This window comes from Urocitellus parryii, chromosome 5 (assembly GCF_045843805.1).
Source record: "Urocitellus parryii isolate mUroPar1 chromosome 5, mUroPar1.hap1, whole genome shotgun sequence".
NCBI lineage: Eukaryota > Metazoa > Chordata > Mammalia > Rodentia > Sciuridae > Urocitellus > Urocitellus parryii.
In genome coordinates this window covers 158,377,602-158,398,113 of record NC_135535.1, presented here as the reverse complement: position 1 = coordinate 158,398,113, position 20,512 = coordinate 158,377,602, and the positions used below count along the sequence as shown (strand labels likewise).

At 55.8% G+C, this 20,512-nt stretch overlaps 1 protein-coding gene across 1 annotated transcript in view; it reads right to left on the bottom strand.

Annotated features, from left to right (window-relative positions):
* Adamts14 (ADAM metallopeptidase with thrombospondin type 1 motif 14) overlaps positions 1-20,512 on the bottom strand; it is a 74,450-nt gene that overhangs the window by 3,724 nt on the left and 50,214 nt on the right. Inside the window, exons 9-19 of the mRNA XM_077798692.1 lie at positions 19,854-19,967; positions 17,653-17,801; positions 15,782-15,957; positions 13,490-13,623; positions 12,987-13,110; positions 11,877-11,960; positions 7,322-7,485; positions 5,152-5,320; positions 4,583-4,715; positions 2,875-3,082; positions 557-686 (exon numbers count right to left, since the gene is read on the bottom strand). Coding sequence (XP_077654818.1) covers positions 557-686; positions 2,875-3,082; positions 4,583-4,715; positions 5,152-5,320; positions 7,322-7,485; positions 11,877-11,960; positions 12,987-13,110; positions 13,490-13,623; positions 15,782-15,957; positions 17,653-17,801; positions 19,854-19,967 — 1,585 coding nt within the window. The remainder of the gene's footprint in view (positions 1-556; positions 687-2,874; positions 3,083-4,582; positions 4,716-5,151; positions 5,321-7,321; positions 7,486-11,876; positions 11,961-12,986; positions 13,111-13,489; positions 13,624-15,781; positions 15,958-17,652; positions 17,802-19,853; positions 19,968-20,512) is intronic.

Genomic DNA, 20,512 nt, shown 5'->3' with positions numbered 1-20,512 from the left:
TTGATGCTGAGGATCGAACCCAGGGCCTCGCACATGCTAGGCGAGCACTCTACCACCAAGCCACAACCTCAGCCCTGAACTTGGTTGTTTTTTGTTGTTTGGTCCAGGGATTAAACCCACGGGCACCTAACCATGGAGCCACATCCTTAACCCCCTTTAAAAATTTATTTATTTATTTATTCATTCATTCATTTATTTAGAGGCTGGATCTTGCTAAGTTGCTTATGGCCTCACTAAGTTGCTGAGGCTGGCCCTGAATTTTTGATCCTCCTGCCTCAGCCTCCTCAGTGGCTGGGGTTATAGGTGTGTGCCACCGTGCCAAGCTGTGCATCTGAGTTTTGACCATAGCTTGCCCCATGAGGTCAGATATGGACTTTTCTACAGTGGCATCATGCCAGCACTCAAAATATCTTGGATTTTACAGCACTTTTGATTTCATATTTTTGGATTAGGGATGCTTAGCCTATATCTGGGATTCCTAAGGGCCACAATCCAAGGCAGGTCTGAGTGCAAGGTCAAGGCCTTGCTGGGCCAGGCCTCCCCATCCCCGGCTCACCTCCACAGGCTGGCAGGCTGCAGACCTGGACAGTGTCTGGCTTGTCCCCCTCACACTGGCCAAGGCTGTTGGTGTTGGTGCGGCACACCACCTGCCGCTGCTGGATGCCCTCTCCGCAGGTGGCCGAGCACTGCCAGGAAAGGGCGGGGGCCAGGACAGTGCCAGGCAGGACAGGTGGAAGGAGAGACAGAGGGAGGACCAGTGAGCTCAGAATCCAGCTAAAGCCCAAGGACAGAAAGGTACAAAGGAGGGTGCCATGCCTTCACCTGACCAAAGGGACTTGCAAGGATGGCTTCTAAGGAACCTCACCCAGCCACCACACCATTGTCAGATTGTCCTTAATCAATGATGAAGAGCAACTGCCCTGAGCTTGGGACTCCAAAGACCCTCCCACAATCTCCACGGTAAATTCTCATCTCAGGAGGGGACTTCTGGGACCCCCTTCCAGCTACTACCACCTGTGTCCATTGAGCCTGGTCTATGCTCCTCCTCCTCCTCCTCCTCCTCCTCCTCCTCCTCCTCCTCCTCCTCCTCCTCCTCCTCCTCCTCCACTGCCTCCTTCTTCTTTTTTAATATTTTTAGTTGTAGTTGGACACAACACCTTTATTTTATTTATTTATTTTTATGTGGTGCTGAGGATCGAACCCAGGGCCTCACACGGGCCAGGAAAGCGCTCCACTCCTGAGGCCCAGCCCCAGCCCTGTGCCTGGGTTCTTAAATATTTTGCATATCCCCCTAGCAAGCTCCCCTGCGGCCCACCCCATGGTGTGACCCAGGCAGGATGATTCACTCGATGGCACCTTGTTAAGGACACGTAGGAGCCTTAACTAGCAGCCTCATTAGTTCAGTCCCCAACTCTGTCAATCAAGAGACCTAAGGGACAGGGCCTCTCTGGCCCCTTCTAGCTCTGACATGCCATGATCTTGTGACTCAGTTTACCCCACTTGCAGAGGTCTGCCCAATGTCTCCTTCCCCGCAGGCATGAGTGCCAGGAGCAGAGGTAACGGGTATCAGGGGCTCGGGCTGTCACACACGCCACCTCTGGGTCGGACACACTTCCTACTCTGATAAATGGGTCACGGGGTGGGGAGAGTTCCGGGGTGGAGAGGCAGGCCCCCAGGGAACAAGGCTGCCCAATCAGGTCACATTTTAGGCACTGACCACATCCTCCTAGAGCAGGGCATGGGAGAGCTTGCAGAGCTTGCTTCTCATCCTGGAGCATGTGACCACTGGGTGAGGCACAAGGGTCCCGGGGCCACAGACAACCACGGGACGAGCGTGGCTCCTCCCCCCAGGATGAATAATGACCAAGAGCAGCCTCCAGACCTGCGTGTTTACCAGGATCACCATCCGTTTTCTCTCTGGGGCCTTGGAGGACTAGCAATCTTTATTTTATATCAAAATGAATGAAGCTATATGTTATGGAGATAACTATAAAATCTGCACGAGTAGGGATTTTTGTCTTTTATTTACTTTTGCTTTTTATTTGTATTGGTACTGGGGCTGGCGCTCAGAGGCCCTTACATGCTGGGCAAGTACTCTTCCACTGAGCTGCTCCCCAGCCCTGGGTGGGGGGGTTGGACTCTCTTTTTCTTTTGGTACCGGGGATTGAAACTAGGGGGCTTAACCACTGTGCTATATTCTCAGCCCTTTCTATATTTTACTTAGAGACAGGGTCTTGCTGAATTGCTTAGGGTTTTGCTAAGTTACTGAGGCTGCCTCTGAACTTGCCATCCTCCTGCCTCAGCCTCCTGAGCTTCTAGGATTACAGGTGTGCACAGCCATGCCTGGTGGGATTGGACTCTTTAAGAAGACCCGGTTAATACTCTTTCACGTAGGCCCTCCCTGACCACCCTCTGTCCTTGTCCTGGGTCACATTCCCTGTCACCCTGCACAGCTCCACCTGGATCTGTACTCTCGACCTTTGTCTACTCTGTCCCCCATCTGGACGGTGAGCTCCAGGAGAGCGAGGATCTTGCCTGGTGCTCTGTTCCCGGCATTCCTTGTACGATGCCTAGCATGCAGTTGGCACTCTGCATGTAAGAATATGCATTCATTTGCTCATCTGGGACTTGGGGACACGGACCTGTGCCTCCTGATGCTGTGTGAGCCTTAAAGGAAAGGGACACGTCCCACACAGAGCCGTGTCCCTGTGTGTGGGAGCTGTTCCATTTTGTTTTGAGAAAAACAGCATCAGATGCCAGGAGAGGGGCAGACAGAAGCTCTCTGCCTCCAGGGAGCCCCAGGAAGGCCCTAGGAGCCTCTCCACTCTGGCTCCCCCCTTCCCAAGCATGGCCAGCCTCCTGAGGCCAACTCACCTGGGACCAGGCTCCTGTCCGCCACTGGGCTGGGCAGGGCACGCGAAGGCAGGGCCTCCGGGCCTCGGGACGGTCACCAGGGCACACCTTGGCTGGCAGGGCTTTGCGAGTGCCATTGGAGAGGGGCAGAAAGCAGTGCACCTCCCGGGTCTGCACCCCCAGCTTCCCGCAGCTCCGGCTGCAGGTACTCCACTCGTCGGTCACCCACCTGAGAGGGGGCAAGAGGCGGAGGGAAGAGGACCAAGGGAATGCTTCCCTCCAGGTGTCACCTCCCACCCCAAGAAGGCCACACAGAAGGGGTGCAGGGTGGGTTTGAGCTTCAAATGACCCTCCACCTGCTCTGCAGCTGCCTGGCTGGGTGACCTCAGGGAGGCCACTATTCTCCACCGCTCTGTCTCCTCATTGGCAAAACCAGAAAGAGGCATATTTAAATTCTGCACCCCGCATGTCCTGGGGTCAGCTGTTAAGGCCACTAAGCCTCAGGAACACACCATCTTTACGTCAGGATATTTCAATATCCCATAAATATTCGAGGCACCATTCTGGGTCCTGAGACAGAGTGGTGCTCAAAACAGACCAAAGACATACTTCCACACAAGAGCAAGTGTGTAGTACGGTCACCACCACCCTCAGGGGGGCAGCACCCGCAGCTCCACGGGTGGTCTGCAAACATCTCAGAGCAGCAAAGCAACTTCCACCAGCATCTCAAGCGGCCATGGCCATCATCGGAGGAGACAGACAAAAGCCAAACCGCTGGGTGGGGACGGGGGAGGGCTGCCCGACACCTACTCCCCTGGGTTTCCTGAGGTCTCTTTTAGTCAACTAGAGCTCTTTAAAGCACATATTCAAAGTTAACCCCTTTCTTTAAAAAAAAAAAAGACTCAAGATTTGGGGGGAGGGGACAGCCCACCCAGGACCCCAGGTCGGTTCACCCTGCATGCAGGCCCTGTGAGCACCACATTTGTGGGACAGTGGTCTGAGTGACAGTGTAAAGGGACAAGTGGAAGAGAAGCACAGGGGCTGGTGATGAGGCTATCCCTGGCACAGGACAGCCACAGCAGACTCTAGTGCCAGCCACCCAGCTCCTGCCCTGGCCCCTGATGGCATGTCCAGCCCAAGGGCACAGGAGTGGCTCTAGTGTGGAGCCTCGGCCAGCACCCCCACCCTGCCCCAGTCGTCCCGGGTGGGGGGGATAGAGGAGAATGATGGACAAGGCCCTCTGTACCTCCCTATGGGCAGCTGCCCTTGGCTCTGGGTGGGGGCACAAGGGACGCGAGGTGGAGCTGAGGAGGTCCTGAGGCTGGATCCGAGGTCTGAGCCTGAGTCCTCCAAAAACCACTGCACTAACCTCCCCCTGAAGGTCCTTCCAAATAACCCCAAGAGCATGACCTTGTGCTCAGAAGGGCCTGTGCCCTCAGGCTAGGGAATCTTAATCAGGCTAGGCCATGTTGGGGCTGGCAGGTGTCCCTGAACTCCTGATGACCAGACTGAGGAGATGGTGGACACCACCGTGACCAGAGCCAGGGGCCTGGAGGCACTGAAAACTTGTCACTGAGGGGAAGTCAGTGATTCTGAAAGCCCAGAGTGCATGGCCAGGACCGAGGGGCAGAACCTGCTGCACGGGCTGCTCTCTCCCTGGGAGACCTGGCCACAGGCTGTCCCCAGGAGGCAGTGCAGGGCCAGGCTCCCAGCGTCCCTGAGCACTCACACAGGCTGGGAGCACGGGTGCTGGTTGCAGCGCCTGCGGATGGGCTTGGGTCGCTTCCTGAGGTCACACAGGTGTCTCTGCACCGTGTGGTGATCGCGTCTTCGCCGGCATCCATATTTGGTGAACTGGATGCCTGTGGAAGGCAGGCTGCTGTGAGTCTGCTCCAGGTTCCCACTGGCCTGCCCGAGTCCTCAGGAGGGGACCTTCTGGAGATGCTGGAGACTCCTCCTACCTCCCTCTGGGCCCCACAGCCCCTCCGGCCTGAGCTGCTTTCTGCAAAATACCCTCCTTGATGGGTCTCCCATGCTCCCAAGAAGGGCTGCTGGTGAAGTGGCTTTGGATGCCACCTGTCCCGCTGAGGGGAAGCTCTTACGGGCAGGGTCCCCGGCCTGCAGACTGCACCAGCAGCCCCTGGTCTCTGCCCCAAAGCCCTGCCCAGAACGTTTCCACACACTGGAGATCTTTAAAGAGAAACTGAAGCATGAGAAGGGACGCGTCAAACGTCCAGTGGAAACATCACCCCCACACTCTGCCTCCCCACAAGGAGCTGGAGGGTCAGGGGCTGGTACCTCCTCCGCAGGCTTTGGTGCAGGGTGCCCAGCTCTTGAGCGCCCACTCATAGGTGTCCGTCTCCTCTAGAAGGACGTTGTTGCTCCCGATGAGCGGCAGCAGGTCCTCGTGGATGACATACTTATAGGCCAGGCTGCCGCGGGGGCCACCCTCAGTGGGGGGCAGTACCTAAAGGGAGACGAGAAGGAGGAGGTGGCACAGAACCAGAGAGAGAGGCAGGGCTGGTAGAGGGGGTGAAGGGGCCAAAGAGAAGGACAGGGTCAGGATTGGGAGGGGTCAGCTCTGGGACCGGCAGACGGGCAGGATTCACACCAGCAGCCAAGTGACAAACTTCTGCCCCCAAATTAAGCACCTACTGTGTGTCAGGCCCTAGAGCAGCCCATGCTGGGCTCTGCGTGCTTTTCCCTCCCTGGGTTCTAGTGGGAGGACCTGCTCCCTGGCTGACCCCAGAAGATGGCCAGCCGATACCAAGTCCTTATCAAATAATGGATTGCAAATGCTTTCTCCCATCTCGTGGCTGGTCTTTTCCTTTCTTGACAGGGCTCTTTGATGCACATAGTGTTTAATTTTTTGGAGGGAGTAGGTACTGGGGATTGAACTCAGGGGCATTCGACCTCTGAGCCACATCCCCAGCCCTATTTTGTATTTTATTTAGAGACAGGGTCTCGCTGAGTTGCTTAGGGCCTCGCCATTGCTGAGGCTGGCTTTGAACTCTCAGTCCTCCTGTCTCAGCCTCCCTAGCCACAGGGATTACAGGCGTGCACCACTGCGCCCAGCTATAAACTATAAGCGTTTAATTTTGATGAAGTCTAATTCATCTAGGTCTTCTTTTGTGGTTTATGCTTTTGACGTCGAGGAGGACCCAAGGTCATGGAGATTTACCCCTCTGCTTTCTTCTCAGAGCTGTCTGGTTTCGGCCTCACATTTCGGTCTTTGATCTATTTGGATCTATTTTGAGCTAATAGCTGCCCGAGGGGTGAGGTGGAGGTACAACTCTGTCCTTCAGCATGTGAATGTCCAGTGGTCTCACCACCATTTGTTGAAGAGACTATTTTTTTTTCTCCTTGAACAGCCTTTGTGCCCTTGAAAACCAGCTGGCCTGGATCAATGGCTGGTCCATAAAAACAAATAGAAAAGTACTGTGTTGGGTGGAATCTCCATGCCGACACCGACACGGGCCGAGCCTGCCCTCCAGGCTTCCCCGACAGGAGGGGGCCGCACAGGAAGAAGCCCACCCAGGGTCTCCCCGCCACCCAAGGTTTCTCCCCGAAACCCAAGGGCACGTGGTCAGAGGTCTTGTGGGCCAATCTGCTGGCCTAACAATGCCTGGTCCACAAGCCCTGGCCAGGCCCAGGAAGGATGTGTGGGCAGAGATGGGCCCCCTCCAGGACAATGGCCATGTCCCCCCTTTTTTTAATATTTATTTTTTAGATTTTTTTTTTAGGTGGACACAATATCTTTATTTTACATTTATGTGGTGCTGAGGATGGAACCCAGTGCCTCATGCATGTTAGGCGAGCGCTCTACCACTGAGCCACAGCCCCAGCCCCCATGTCCCCTTTTTAGGAGGCCAGCACTGCCACATAGCACCCCCTGGTCAGCTGCCTTCAAGTCCTGAGAAAGCGATGTCAGGACTCACGTACTGACCATGCCGTGTGCACACTGACCCTCAATGAAGCCAGGTGACCTGGGAGCCAGCCCTGCCCTCACCACACGCCTCTGACCAGAACCCTTTCCAATGCCGCTATAAAAAACAGACTTCCTGCGTGTGACCTCCTGGGGTGTGACATTGAGGGGACAACCATTTCCTTTTCCCGCCTCACTTGTCATCCTGCCAGCTTGTGTGTGAGTATATTCACGTACGTGCTCTCCCACTCCACTAAACCCTCGCTCTTTTTATCTTTTATTTTGAGAGTTAGAGGTGGAGGCTGGTCTTTACTTTGGATCCTCCTGCCTCAGCCTCCTGAGAAGCTGGGATTACAGGGATATCCCACTGGGCCCCGCTCACCCTGACAGCTTTTAAGCACAAATGAGGAGCTGTCTCCAGAACAGAGGGTGCGGTGGCTTCCTGCAGACACAGGAGTGGGCTCTTTCCTCGGGACTGGTGGAGTGGAGACGGTGAGGGGGTACAAGGAGCGGGCAGGGGCCACCTCAGGGAGTGGGGCTCACCAGGACAGCAATGGCTTCGGGCAGAGGCCCACTGGTCTTGAGGCTGTCTTTGGCGTCCTCCACCGTGTGCTCCCACTCCAGGCCCAGCGCGGTGAAGGTCCGGCCTGTGGCCTCCTTGCCCTTGGGGTTGAGGATGAAGCTGCCCGTGACCTGGTTCTTCACCACTGGCCGGGGGAGAGGGTCACACAGATTTCTATCCCCTGCTACGGGGCCAGTGCATATGCCAGTCAAGGCCTTGCCATGGGGCCCTCGGGGCTCCTGTCCAGCTGCCCCGCCTCCCACCTGAGCCCTCTGTACACAGGTCAACACAGTGCCCCCTGCACGCACTGTCCCTGCCTCTGGACCCTGCTGCACCATGGCTCCCCTTCGCTGCCTTCCCTGCTTCCTGACTAACTCACCTCTGCCCACCACCAAGGCCCAGCATAACCCCCTCCTCAGATAGCCCGGCTCAGGGACGTGGCCCTCTCTGAAGCTTCTGCAGCAGAGCAGAGGCTGGGCCCAGGTTCTGGAGCCAGACCGACCAGGGGGAAGTCATGCAGCACGTCCGGATGCTGCCTCCGCCTCTCCACCTGTGAGATGGGACTGGTGATCGTCCCCAGTCCACGGGCTGCCATCCCAGGCGGATACTAGCATACCCCACCCCCTGTGGGGCTGCTGGGCAGGGAAGGGGTTCACAGGTGCAGGAGCCCTGGCAGAGGAGGCATGTGCCCAGGCACTGGGGGCTTCACAGGCCGTGGGTTATCACAGACGCCTCGCCCCACCCAGCAGCCTGACGGCACAGCGCCAGCTCCCGCCCAGCCCAGGGCCACAGGGAGCAGGAGGTTTGAGAATATCCATGAATTTCTATCCCTATGTGTCCCAGTCAGTGAGGAACTTGTTACTAAAGAGGCTGAGTGGCAGGTGGGTGGAGCCGTGCCCCAGCAGAGGCCCAGCCAAGGCCCGTGGGTGTTCCCTTGGCCACCCTAGAAGCAACCAAGGTAGGGGAAGGGTAGAAACATGGGACCCCAGCCCCTTAGCCGAAGAGTGAGAGGGGAGCAAAGGATTGGCGCCCTGGGGTGTCCAGATGGGAGGCCCTTCAGAGCCCCATCATCTAGATTAAAACGAGGATGATCAAGCCGGGCACGGTGGCACAGGTCCCAGCGGCTCCCAAGCCTGAGGCAGGGGGATCTCGAGTTCAAAGCCAGCCTCAGCAACTTAGCAAGGCACTAAGCAACTCAGTGAGACCCTGTCTCTAAATAAAATACAAAATAGGGCTGGGGTGTGGATCAGAGTTAAGTACCCCGGGGTTCAGTCCCCAGTACCAAAAAATAATAATAAAAATCATAAGAGGGTAGTTGCAACCACAGAGCTAACCAGGAGCCGGTCACTCTGCTAGCTCTTCAGGTGACCCCTTGCTGACACCCTAAGGGCCAGGCTACTACAATCCACACAGGGGATCTGAGGCTCCCTGGGGCGGGGGTCTGCCCTGGCTGGAGGGGAGGCAGCAACCATAGGGAAGGGGGAGGGGAGCAGAGTCTCCCCTTCCTGGGAGCTGCCCCTCACCTCCTTCCCTCCAGGGCCTCTTCCACGGCTGCCCAGTCCCTCTGCCCTCAGACTGCCTGCCCTAGTGCTGGGCAGCACCTCAGGCCAGGTTCAGCCCGCGTTCCCCACTGCCCTCGGCCACTCCTGCAGCTCATGGCCACTATCACGGTTACCTGGCCGTAATTCCTCATTCCAGGGGTGAGGTTGGGCCAGCGTGACTCCACCACCCAGACCCAGCTCTGCCCCGAGCTTCTTGTCACCACCAGCCGCTACCTGACCTTTCTGAGCCTATTTCCTCAACTGTAAAAATGGGGTCACAGTTGCCTTCCTAGACTGTCGTGAGGCTCACATAAGATAATGGAAGAAAGAGGGTTCAAGTTTGGACAGAGCCTTGACCTTCAGTGCAGAGGCTGCTACCTGTCCCGGGCTTCTGCAGAGAGCACACGCCCTGCAGGCCATGGGCATGCATGCGCACACACACACACGCACACGTACCTCTTCTCACTCGTGTACCTACTGAGGGCCACCATGGACCTACACACATAAATGCGTGACACAAATAGATCTCATCCCTAAGGTCGCCCTGCTCCAGGATCCCAGAATGTTCCCACCCTTCGCCTGGTCCCATGAGAACAGCTCAGCCACATGGACTGTTCCCCACCTGTGGGGATCAAGGTCCTAGATTTCTGGAGGGTAGAGGGGCTGACTGCTAATGCAGCCTCGTCTGCAGGGAGGCAGGAGAGGCATCTGGGGAAAACGTGCCTCCCCCCTGCCCCCGACCCAGCCCCATCCCCACATCCTGCAGGAGATCTCTGAACTGTCCCCAAAGCTCATGCTATAGCACAGACCCAGACTGGCTCTGCCCCCACTCCTGGACTAACTGGAGCACACAGAGGGCCTGAGCGTCCATTCATGCCTATGGCCTGTGTGTACCGCGTCCTTTCGGGGGCCTCCCAGAGCAGGTGAGGCAAACATCTTCTCCAGGGAACACAAGTTCTCCAGGAAAATTTTTGAAATTTTTATAGCATTATATTAACAATAATCTAGAAATCTGGTCGTTGGCATTTTCATGATATTTGAGCTCACCAAGAAATGTTTCGTGTTAGTGTTTATGATGGAGAAGGTGCTAAGCAGTGCGACCTAGGGGCATAATAGAACAGAGGAGCCTCTGTGACAAACCAAGGTGACATTGCAGTGCTCGGGCCCTCTGTAAGGGCTCTGAACGCAGGCGTGTGTTCAGAGGAGAGCCCCCCTGCTACCTGCTGCTGGTGGCCCCCAGGCCCTGCTCCAAACCCTGGAGCAACACGTCTGCATCTCAGGTAGAGTTCACAGTGGCACAGTTCACCCTGAGGAAGTGTGCAATTCCGTGATGCTTTAGAACATTCACCACATCACTGTGGGTCAGGGTTTAGGTGTGGTGACCCCCGAGTGCTCCCACGTGAGACAATGCAAGAAGGTTTGGAGGAGAAATGATTGGGTTGCAGCTTTAACCTCATCAGTCAATCCCTGCAGTGGCAGGGAGTGGCTGCAGGAGGTGGGAACTGGGGCGTGGCTTTGGGGTATATATTTGTATCTGGCAAGTGGAGTCTCCTCTGCTCTCTGATCATGATGTGAGCTGCTTCCCTCGGCCACACTCTTCCACCATGATGGTCAGCCTCCCCTTGAACCCCAAAGAGCTGGCGGAGCCAGGCTTCTATGGACTAAGAACTCTGAAACCGAGAGCCTTCAAATAAACTTTTCCTCCTCTCCAGTTGTGCTAAAGGTCAGATCCTTTAGGCACAGCCATTGCAATTCCAGAACATTTTCATTACCCCCAAAAGAAACCCCATACCCATCAGTTATTACCCATTTCCTCCCCGTGGGCCCTGGCCACCACAAATCCATTTTACATGGATGTGGATCCGCTGGTTTATTATTTTACTTTTGGTTCATGTGTTGCTGGGGACGGAACTCAGGGCCTTGCACATGCTAAGCACATACTTTACTGCTGAGCTACACGTCCCCACCCCAAGGTCTGGATGCATTTATTTTTCTGACTGCCCAATTTGGTTTCATCAAAACTAAAACAAAATAAATCAACAAAAATATCTCTTACATTATGTTAATATTCTTAGTTTGAATTATTTTAACTAATTTGAATCTTTTCATTTCTCTCAGGGTTCTAATTTTTAATCTGTCCTGGCTTCATAGCTCTGTGACCGTGACAAGCATGGAGGGTAGACACCTCACATAGTGACTGTGTTTAAGTATCGTTATAACAGGAGTAACTTAAGGGTCCCCAAGGTGGAATGCAGAAATGCTACAAGTCCCCCCTATTCCTACAGGCAAGGCCCCCCAGTACTGTGACTTGACTATTTCTCCCAACCACAATCTGATTTTCTTCCCTTTGAACCTGAGCTTGGCTGTGTGACTTGGACCAAAGGGACATGGGAAACATGCTGTGAATAATCCCAGTTAGCCTGTTGTCACATATGGCCCTGTCACCCTGATGACCCCAGCTGAGAACCAGCACCAACCTCACACATCCTAGACCAACTAGTCCCCAACAGACCTACCAGCTGACAGGATTTGCACAGGTCCATCTAAGCAGCAGCAGAACCACCCAGCTGAGCCCAGCCCTGAGACTGACTCATAGAACTGTGAGCTCAGAAATGACTGTTGTTTGGAGCTACTGTTTTGAGGGCTGTCTGTTATGCAGCAAAAGCTGACAGATACACTCTGTGAAAATGGTTTTCCTTTAAAAGCCATCCACATGGACAAGAAGTTTAAACAGTGGTTTCCCCTGAGGAAAAAAAAACAATCTCTGTGTGACAAGGGTGCAAGGGGGACTCTTAACTAGATTTCCTTCTAGACCTTCTAAAATTTGAACCAAGGGACAAGTCACCCATGCAGCAGATGTTTAGAAATAAAAGAAAAGGGATTCTGTGTCATCATTCAAGTCTGTGGACGTCCACCCGTCCTCTGTTCTCCCAGAATTCCTGGACCTGTGGGCAGGGCCCGGGGCCTGCCACCTCTCCCAGCACCCCGCACTCACCAATGCGGTGGGGGGCCTTTTCCAGCGCCTCGATCTGGATGTGCCTGGCACCTGCCGGGATCTGCACCAGTTTGGCAGCTGCTCCTGCACAGAAGGTTCCAGAAAAGCAGAAATCGCCCTGAGTTGGTGGCCCATTGCCTGTCACCCCACCTTATTCACTTGCAGAACCTCTCACTTAATCAGGAACATCTTACTCAACCCCAGAACCTCTCTGAACTTGTGTCCTCCTCGGCAAAGCAGGGATGGGACCTGCTCCCCCAGGGGATCCAATGGCAGGTCACAGCTTCGGGCACCCTATAAACACGTGGGCGGGGTGTGGCTATTATGTCCCCCTCCCTTGACCCAGCTCTCTCACTTCTCTCCTTTCTCCTCCTTTCCCCCCTCTGGCCTCAGCTCCCCTTCTTTCCACACCTTAGAATACTAGGGGGATTTCAGTGGAAGAGGCCACAAGATCCCAGGTGGCTGTCCTGGGCCCCCGTGGCCCTCCCACTCCAAGGCCTGGAACCAAGCCTTTCTCAGAGTCGCCAACCTTCTGCCGTCACGTACAAGGAAAGACAAAGCAAAACTATAAAATCCCCACCCCGGGGACACAGAGAGGGAGACCTAGTTCACACTAACATGTAAAGGACTACTACCAGCTGGCCCTTTCCACATCGAGTTTGATCAGATTGGAGGTGGGGAGCCAAGGAACTCAGAGATACCAGGAGTCCAAAGCAAGAGGTACCACAGGTTTAAAGAAGATGAGAGAGGGGAGAAGGAGGAAGAGGAGAAAGAGGAGGAGGAGGAGAAAGAGGAAGAAGAAGACAGATGACCAATCTTGTGGCCCTGGCCACACCTTCAGACCTATCTGACCCTCACCCCACCAACAGCCCTGATGCCAATGAGACGGCGGGGCTCCCAGCACGACACACCGCCCAGCAGGAGGGTGCTTCTCTGAGATCCCAGGCCCAGTGCGCAGCTGCAGCATGCCTGGAAGATGGGGTGAGGGCTGCTGCTTCTGGCTCACCAAGCCCTGGGCAGCCTGGGGAGGTCTGGGGACAGGCTCGGGGGCCCCTCCACCCCACACTGAACCATGGCACAGATCAAGGAGGAGGGCCCAGCCCAGCTCACCTGCCTGCTTGGAAGCTTTGCCCAGAGTCCCCTTCACCGTCCTGCAGTGGGAGTTGTCACCGCCGCAGACCCCGCACTTGTCATCAGCCTTCATGGACCCCACCTCCTTGTCACAGCCAACGGGCTGCGGCCAGAGGTGAGATGAGCAGAAAGAACCCTGCACCCGGCCCCTGAAGCCCCTGCTCCCTCCCGGTCCCCAGGCCTCGGCCTAGAGAGGAACCCTAGGCAGAAAGTACCCAAAGACAGGTCGCCCTCAGATCCGCCATGCAACCTGGTCTTGAACCCCGTGTGGTGACGATTTTTGACATCTCCTCTCCCCTTGAATGGGCTAGACAGTAAGTGACCCCTTCTAGCACCCCAGGGCTGTGTCAAGGACCAAGGGGGTGTCCTGAGTGAGGCAGGTGCAGGCATGCTTATCTTCCTAAGGAGCACGGGACAGTGACGGAGCCCCCCTCCAGTCTCCAAGAACCAGCAGAGGTGGGTGACCTGGAGGGGGCACCCACCACACACTCGCCACGGGCACAGAGGCTGTAAGGGTCCCGGTAGCTGCAGCGCGTCCCGTCGTGGACCACCTGGTTCATGAACACCACGTCTCCCGTGTCTGCCGACTGGCAGATGAGCTCACACTTCTGGGTGTCTGTGGGGAGAGATGCCACGGTGATCCCCCCACTGGGCTTGCAGAGAGCACGAAGCCCAGGACGACATCAGCCTGCCATCAGCCTGCGGTGCAGCCCAGAAGCCCCCCCACAACCCTGTACACCACCCCCCACCGGCTCTGCACAGCAGGGGGATCAGTGTGTGTGTGTGTGTGTGTGTGTGTGTGTGTGTGTGTGGAGCCTGGGCAGAAAATCCCTGCTCTGGTGCGTGCTAATTAGTCACGTCTCCGTCTCCCAGGGCGAGTGCTTTGGCCTCTCAGCTTATTTCATTATCCCTGGTCAGCAGAGTGCCACATCAAGATATTGAGAAAAATCAAGTGACAAAATAATACCCAAAATAAGCCAAGGCTTAGTGGCTGCTTCCTAGGTATCAAAGCCTACGCACACCCTGATGTACAACCTGAAATGCTTTTTGTGAAACTAACTCCTTTAACCCTCTCAACACCCCAGGGAGGTAGGTTCTAGAATGACAGAGGAGGAAACCGAGGAGAAGAGGCCACACGGTGATTCAGCAGGACCTGACCCAGCAGCCGAGCACACCGTGGTCTGACCCTGCAACTGAACACATTTATACACCTCAAAAGTGGTGGACAAGCCAGGCAGGCGGTGGGCTGGATTGGGGTTTATAAATGGAGCGGCAGAAAGGGAGGGAAGAGGGCCCTTTCTGGTTCAAACTATGAAAATGTTCTCTTCTCTGTCTGGGCTGCTGATGACCTAAGAAGGAGGTTCCAGAGGAAACATAAACACTTGCTGTGCTTCTTAGAAAAAGCGAGACTGGGGGCTTAACCAGCTTCCTGGAATTTGTCTAGAAGTCCTGGGAAAAGCCCAAAGTCCAGCTGCCCAGGGCCTCCCAGCCTTCCCCTCCCTGCCCCATTTTGCTACTGACCAGACCTGGAAGCCTTCCAAGTCCAGCCTCTCTCTCCCACAGCCCATTTCTAAGGAACCTGTCTGGCTCCTGCTTCCAGACCCTGAGCTCCCAGGCCACTCGGTGACTCGCCACCAGCATTCAGGCCCCCAGCCTGGAGCCTGACACACACACGGCCTCAGTTTCTCTGCACAGGAGTCAGGCAGGGTCCTGGCCAGTGCGACCAGGCAGGAGGGGTCTGGGAGTCCAGGGGAGCCAGCCGACTTCCAAGATATCCCCTGCAAGCGTGCTCCAAAGGGTGTGGCCATGACAGGCCCCTGAGTTCCCTTCCAGTCTGAGGATTCTGTCATTCTAAACATGAGCCAGGGAGCATGGGGTCCTGGGGTCAACCCTGGGCTCAGGGAATGAGAGGCCACTCTCATGGGAGCTGTCTGGAGCCCAGGGCGGCACGGCAAGCAGAATCTACCGACAGGGAAACACAGGAGCTTGGGGCAAGAGATGGGCTCCGAGGGCTGGGAAGGGCCCCCCAGCCTGAAGGCTCTAAGATGCCAGGAACATGGGGCCCCACAGGAGTACCCAACACAGACTGACACCAGCACAGTCCCCAAACTCAGACCCTCTGTGTGAGTGCTGAGGCCCGTGTGACCATCCAAGGCAGCCTGGAGGGGTCCCTCTGCCTGCCTTTCAAATCACCTCCAGTGACCGCTGGAACGGAGACCTGGTCAGTACCAGATAAGAACCTGGCATGGGATACAACTGAGCTTCTGGGGACACTGGTCACATGAAGGGAGAGGTGCCTGAAGCCCTGGGGAGGGCTGGGAGGCCCCAGGGACAAATTCCAGGAAGTGATCTGAGCTCCAACCTCACTTTTTCTAGGGAGCACAGTGTTCCTGTGTTCTCTGGAACATTCTTAGGACAGATGCTCACCCATGCAGGCAAGCACAGAGGTCTGAAAGGCACCGGCCCCAACTGCAGCCTGCAGGGTTCTACAGCATCCCTGGGAAAAGCACCCCCCCCCCCGCCCCAGGCCACTTGTATCTGCAGGGAAACCGTGATCAGAGCATGCCATCAAGGGATGGTCCAGATGGGGACCCCAGGGTCACCACACACAGGCCTGCACAAAGATCTGTGGCCACACTCATGACGGCAATGTCCCTTTCAGCACCTCCATGTCCCACACCTCCACGGATGGGAACACCTGAGGGAGGAACTTCCGGGGAACACACAGCCCCGGTGGACACCAGGACACAGGGAGTGGGCACAAGGCCGCTCACCATCCTCAGACTCGTAGGGGAGCCAGCTGTGCTTGGTGTTCTGGTGGGTGTAGTAGGAGTTCCGCTTGGCACACTGCTGGGCCCGGAAGTCCTCGTAGGGCCCGGGGCACTCCTCGGGGTTGCAGACCTGGTACTCGAAGGAGGGCCCTGAGCACAGGCGGCCTCCGTAGGCTGGGCTAGGGTGGCACAGAGAGACCAGGTGACCTGGCGGGTTGATGGGGCAGGTGGGGGCTTTCAGGGGTAGCTCAGCCAGCATCAAAGGGCTCCACTAACTTATCAAGCAACCCGCAGCATGGCCTCTGAGCTGCGCCTCCCAGACCCTCCCTCCCCCTCCTTGGGGCACACATCACCTGTTCCACTGTGTGCCGGGGTGAGGGGGCAGGCAGATGGACACTAGGACCGATTGACCATGCAGTAGGCACTTAATAAATACTCAATGCTGTCTATTTGCACCCGCATCCATTTAATCTCATAATACACTAAAGAGTGGTCCAGGAGACTTGGATTGGAATCAGAAGAGCATGGCGCCCAAGTCCTGTCCAAGCACCTTGATCAAGTCACTTGGCTTTGCCTGAATTTCCCTTTGAAAAGAGGGCCCATCGTACCTGCCTACTGGTGTCTGTAAAAATGATAAGAAAGGGTGTGGGAAGGCGATCTACACTCTTTTCTCCATGAAGTCAAGAGGATTAAAGCTACTGATACAAGAATCCAAGGGCATGAGGTTAATCACACCCTGCTCACAGATGCTGGAGAATTACAGGGGCGTCTGCGATTTTAGCATCCTGTCTAGCCCCGACCAAATGCTCAGTGTACTTTGTTAATAATAATTGTAACAACTATCTTGATATTCGCTAGCGTCTATTAAGTGCTTAATCTCTGCTGGGCATGGTGCTGAGGGCACATGTTATTTCATTTAAGCCTCAAAAAATAAAACCAGCTATTATTACAAAGGAGCACAATGGAAGGCTGCTTTGATCCAGGGGATAACTGCAGGTCATGACTGCGAGGTGATGGAGCGGGGGTGCCACTGGGCCTTCCCGTCATCTTGGCTTTTGTATCTCCCACAGGTGAAGACTACAAGGAGGTCCACCTCGGCTCCATCTGCAGGAGGTCAATACAGCTGTCTATGAAGGCACGGCTGTTTCAGTAAGCGGTGAGCCTCTGTCCCCGTGGGGAAGCAGTGTAGTGTGGGGTCACTAACTAGGAGGATACTAGAGCCACTGTGGTCCTGTGATCTGCCCTTTGGCAGTATTCATCACACCACTTGGTGCCAGGAGGAAGCTGGACCAGGCCCTGTGCATGTGAAGGTCCCTAGGAACAGCTGACCCGCCAGGCAGCCTCTGCCAGTCCCCATCTCTCATGAGGCTACCCTAAGCAAGCTGCTTCGGCTTGGGAAATGGGGACCATGAAGAGCTGGGAAATTCTGAAACCATGGAGCAGGGGAGGGGATCCCACAGAGGGGATGAGAAGGGCCCAATGTCTCTCCAGAATGCTGAGGTTGGGTAGGGGCACAAGGACCTTGTTAGAAAGAGGTAAGTTAAGAAAAAGGAAGTTCTGTTCCATGCGGTAGAAAATAAACTTGGGGATCATGTGCAACACATTTCACGGGGGAGGGGGGTCTTGATTGACAGTGTCTTGGGTCCACCCAGACCTTCTGGAGAATCTTCTATACATGAGAATTTGAGAATCCCAATTCCGAAACACTCACAAGAGTGAGAAATGATGGGTCACTGGGGAATGCTGGTGGGAATGACCTGCCCCACCCCTGACAATCTTGGGTCCTCATCCATAGAACACACAGGAGCCATTCTCTGTCCCCCACCACCACCTTCCCCTCCAAGACCCTCAGCCCACCCACCAAGTGCACTCACGGGGGGTTGTCACAGCTCCGGCTGCGGGATCTCACTCCACCCCCACAGGACCGAGAACATGACCCAAACTTGGTCCAGGAGCTCCAGCCTCCATCCTGGCCATAAATCTGCTCCGGCGACTTCCAGATGCAGTAACCTTTGAAACACCACTGGGGTGAAGTAGAGGGCACGAGGTCACCCTGGTCCACTGCAGCAGAGCCTGCTCGGGAGGGTACTCAAGAGGACACAAGGCACAGCTGGGCACACAACACCATGGGAGAGCCCAGAAAAAGAGACATTGAGAGAGGAGCCGGGGGGTGGACAGGGTCCCACCCCTGTCACCAGCTGAGCAACCTCGGACAGGGGGTTCGCCTTCCTGAGCCTCATCTTCAACAGTACCACGGGGATAACTGCCCCTCACTACAGAATTCAGTGCAGGGAGCACACACAGCTCCAGAAATAGCAGAGCGTATTGAATGAGATTAATGAGGAGAATAAATATGCAATTAGTTCAATCATCATCCAGGAGCAATGAAAGGAGGAGGAGACCAACCTTCCCAGGCTATCTAGATCTGATCTTGGCTATGCACCTTGACTTTCCTTCCTGGGGCCACAAGCAGATGTGTCCCTGGAGTCAAGCTGGCCAGGGGGGCCTGCCTTGCAGTGTGGGCAGCAGAAGCCTGGAGTCCCAGAGGCCCAGGCTAGAGCCCCAGTTCGGCCATGACCAGCTGGGTGGGCCACTATTCCTGCTGAGCCTGGGTGCTCTCACCTGCTCACCAGGGCTATTGCAGAGCGGTAGCACCAGCCCCTGCAGAGCCGGAGCTGGGCTCTCCAAGGAGGGAAACACCCTCTCTTTTGCTTTAGGCTAATGTGAAAGAGCCAAAGCAAAGCTCTCTGGGCCTTTCTCAAGAGATGAGCTCAGCAATTCTTAATCTTGGAGTCATAGGGTAGGGGGTGGGGGGCCCTTAAAACTCCAGATGCCTGGGCTTCCTGCAGACAGCTAAGCCGAAATCCCCAGGGGAAAGGGCTCTCAGAAGCTATGGTGGGGCAAGGCTTACAAGCCAGAAAAGTCACTCATTGTGGGAGTCGTGCAACTTTCACCAAAATCCAATTTCAGAACACTTCCACCACCCCCAAAAGACCCTCTGGGTCCACGTGCAGTCACTCCCTGTTCTAGGGGTGGGGAGTTTAAAAGCTCCCTGGGTGATTCCAACATGCAGCCCAAACTGAGACCCACGGATTAACAATTATTTCAAATTGTGACCGGGGAGGGCCTGGGACTTTGAAACCACCTGGGAAAATTTAAGAAGCAGAAAGACCTGGAGCAGATAAAGCTGTCTAGGAAGGGAACCAACCAGGTTTGGGAACCAACAGGGCATATCCAGGGCTTGGGAAGCCCCATCCATCTGTGAAGGCACAAACCTGGGAGATGCCCAGCAGGGCCCGTAGGAGGGCTGAGCCTGGCTAGGGCAGAGGCTACAGGTCAGAGGGCAAGCTGGGGGTAGGGCACTGGGCTCATGGCTGATGCTCAGCAAAAACCTCTCTGAACTGTCCTGCTTCTCTTTGGCTCCTTTACTTGCTTTGACCTGACCCTATAACCTCCATCTTGAGGCACTGGAAGGAGGTTTGGTCAGGGATAAGCAGCCTCAGCAGGGCTGGAGAAGTTCAATGAATGGCCCAAGGTCACCAACACACCAGGGCAGGGCCAGCAAGAGAGCAGAATCCCAGCTCAGGGTCCTCAGACCCAGGAACGAGGTCCCCTGACCAAAGCAGCCCTGGCACCCAGGCATGCACAAGGGAGCAAACACCCACCAGGAATATCTCAACACTGAGGGAGAAAGGGACAGTTTGGGGCTGGGAGTGGATGCCTGGAGTCTTCCTTCATCCCCCGTAGGCTAATCACTCCTTATGTGGCCCTGACAAATTCCTTGACCTGCTCGGACCTCATCTTTCTCATTTGTAAAACGGGGCAAGCATTCCTGCTGACCGGTTATGAGATCCTGCTACACCTGGCCAACTGCGGAGGCGAAGGGCTCCCGGGTGGAGGGGAAGCGTAGCACGTGGGAGGCTGCAGAAGACTCCTGGCAGATCTGCTGCCCTGTCCTTTGGCACTGCCCCTCCTTCACATATACACAGGCCTGGGGCCTCCAGGATCTGCACCTGTCCCGGCCAGGGATGTCCCACCCCCGGGGAAGCACTTCCACTGCAGACCCTGCAGCTACCTTGCCTGGTGCACACTCGGTCCCATCCAGCGGGGGCCCCTTCTTGGTCTTGCAGAAGTATGGGTTGTCCGGGTGGCTGCACCACAGCTGTTTGCAGGGCTCAAAGGTCCTGAACTGTGTGGCAAAAGGATTGGGTCACCAGGCTGACTCTCCAGCCCTCACAAGTTGTCCAAGGGGCAGGGGGTGGCGGTGGAGAGAGGGAGGTGTGGTGGATGCCCAGGAAACCAGAGCTCACACACCCTCAAGCTCCTCTCACCCCAAGTGCCACTGGCTCCCAGGACTCCTCTTCTCCCCATTAGGAGCGGTCCTCTCCTGGCTTCCTTTCCCTAATCTGCAGAAGCTACCTTGTCACTGACCTGGGACAAGAGTTTCAGGCTCTGAGGAGTTCTCAGATTCCTGTGCATATGGGGGATGCTGAAGGGACAACGCTGAGGTTGAGGCCCCCATCTCCCTCTAAGGTGGACATCCAGCAAGGCCAGAGGTGGGTGATCATACCTTCTAGACTGTCCTGGAAAGCCCCAGGGGCCTCATCCCCACCCGCCAGACGAGCATCCCACCAACACAGCATTTGGGCACTGAAATCCCACACCCTGTCCTTCCATCCCAAAGCTGTGCTGTGTCAGACCACGTCCCAGCATGGCCTGGAGAGGAGGGAAGGT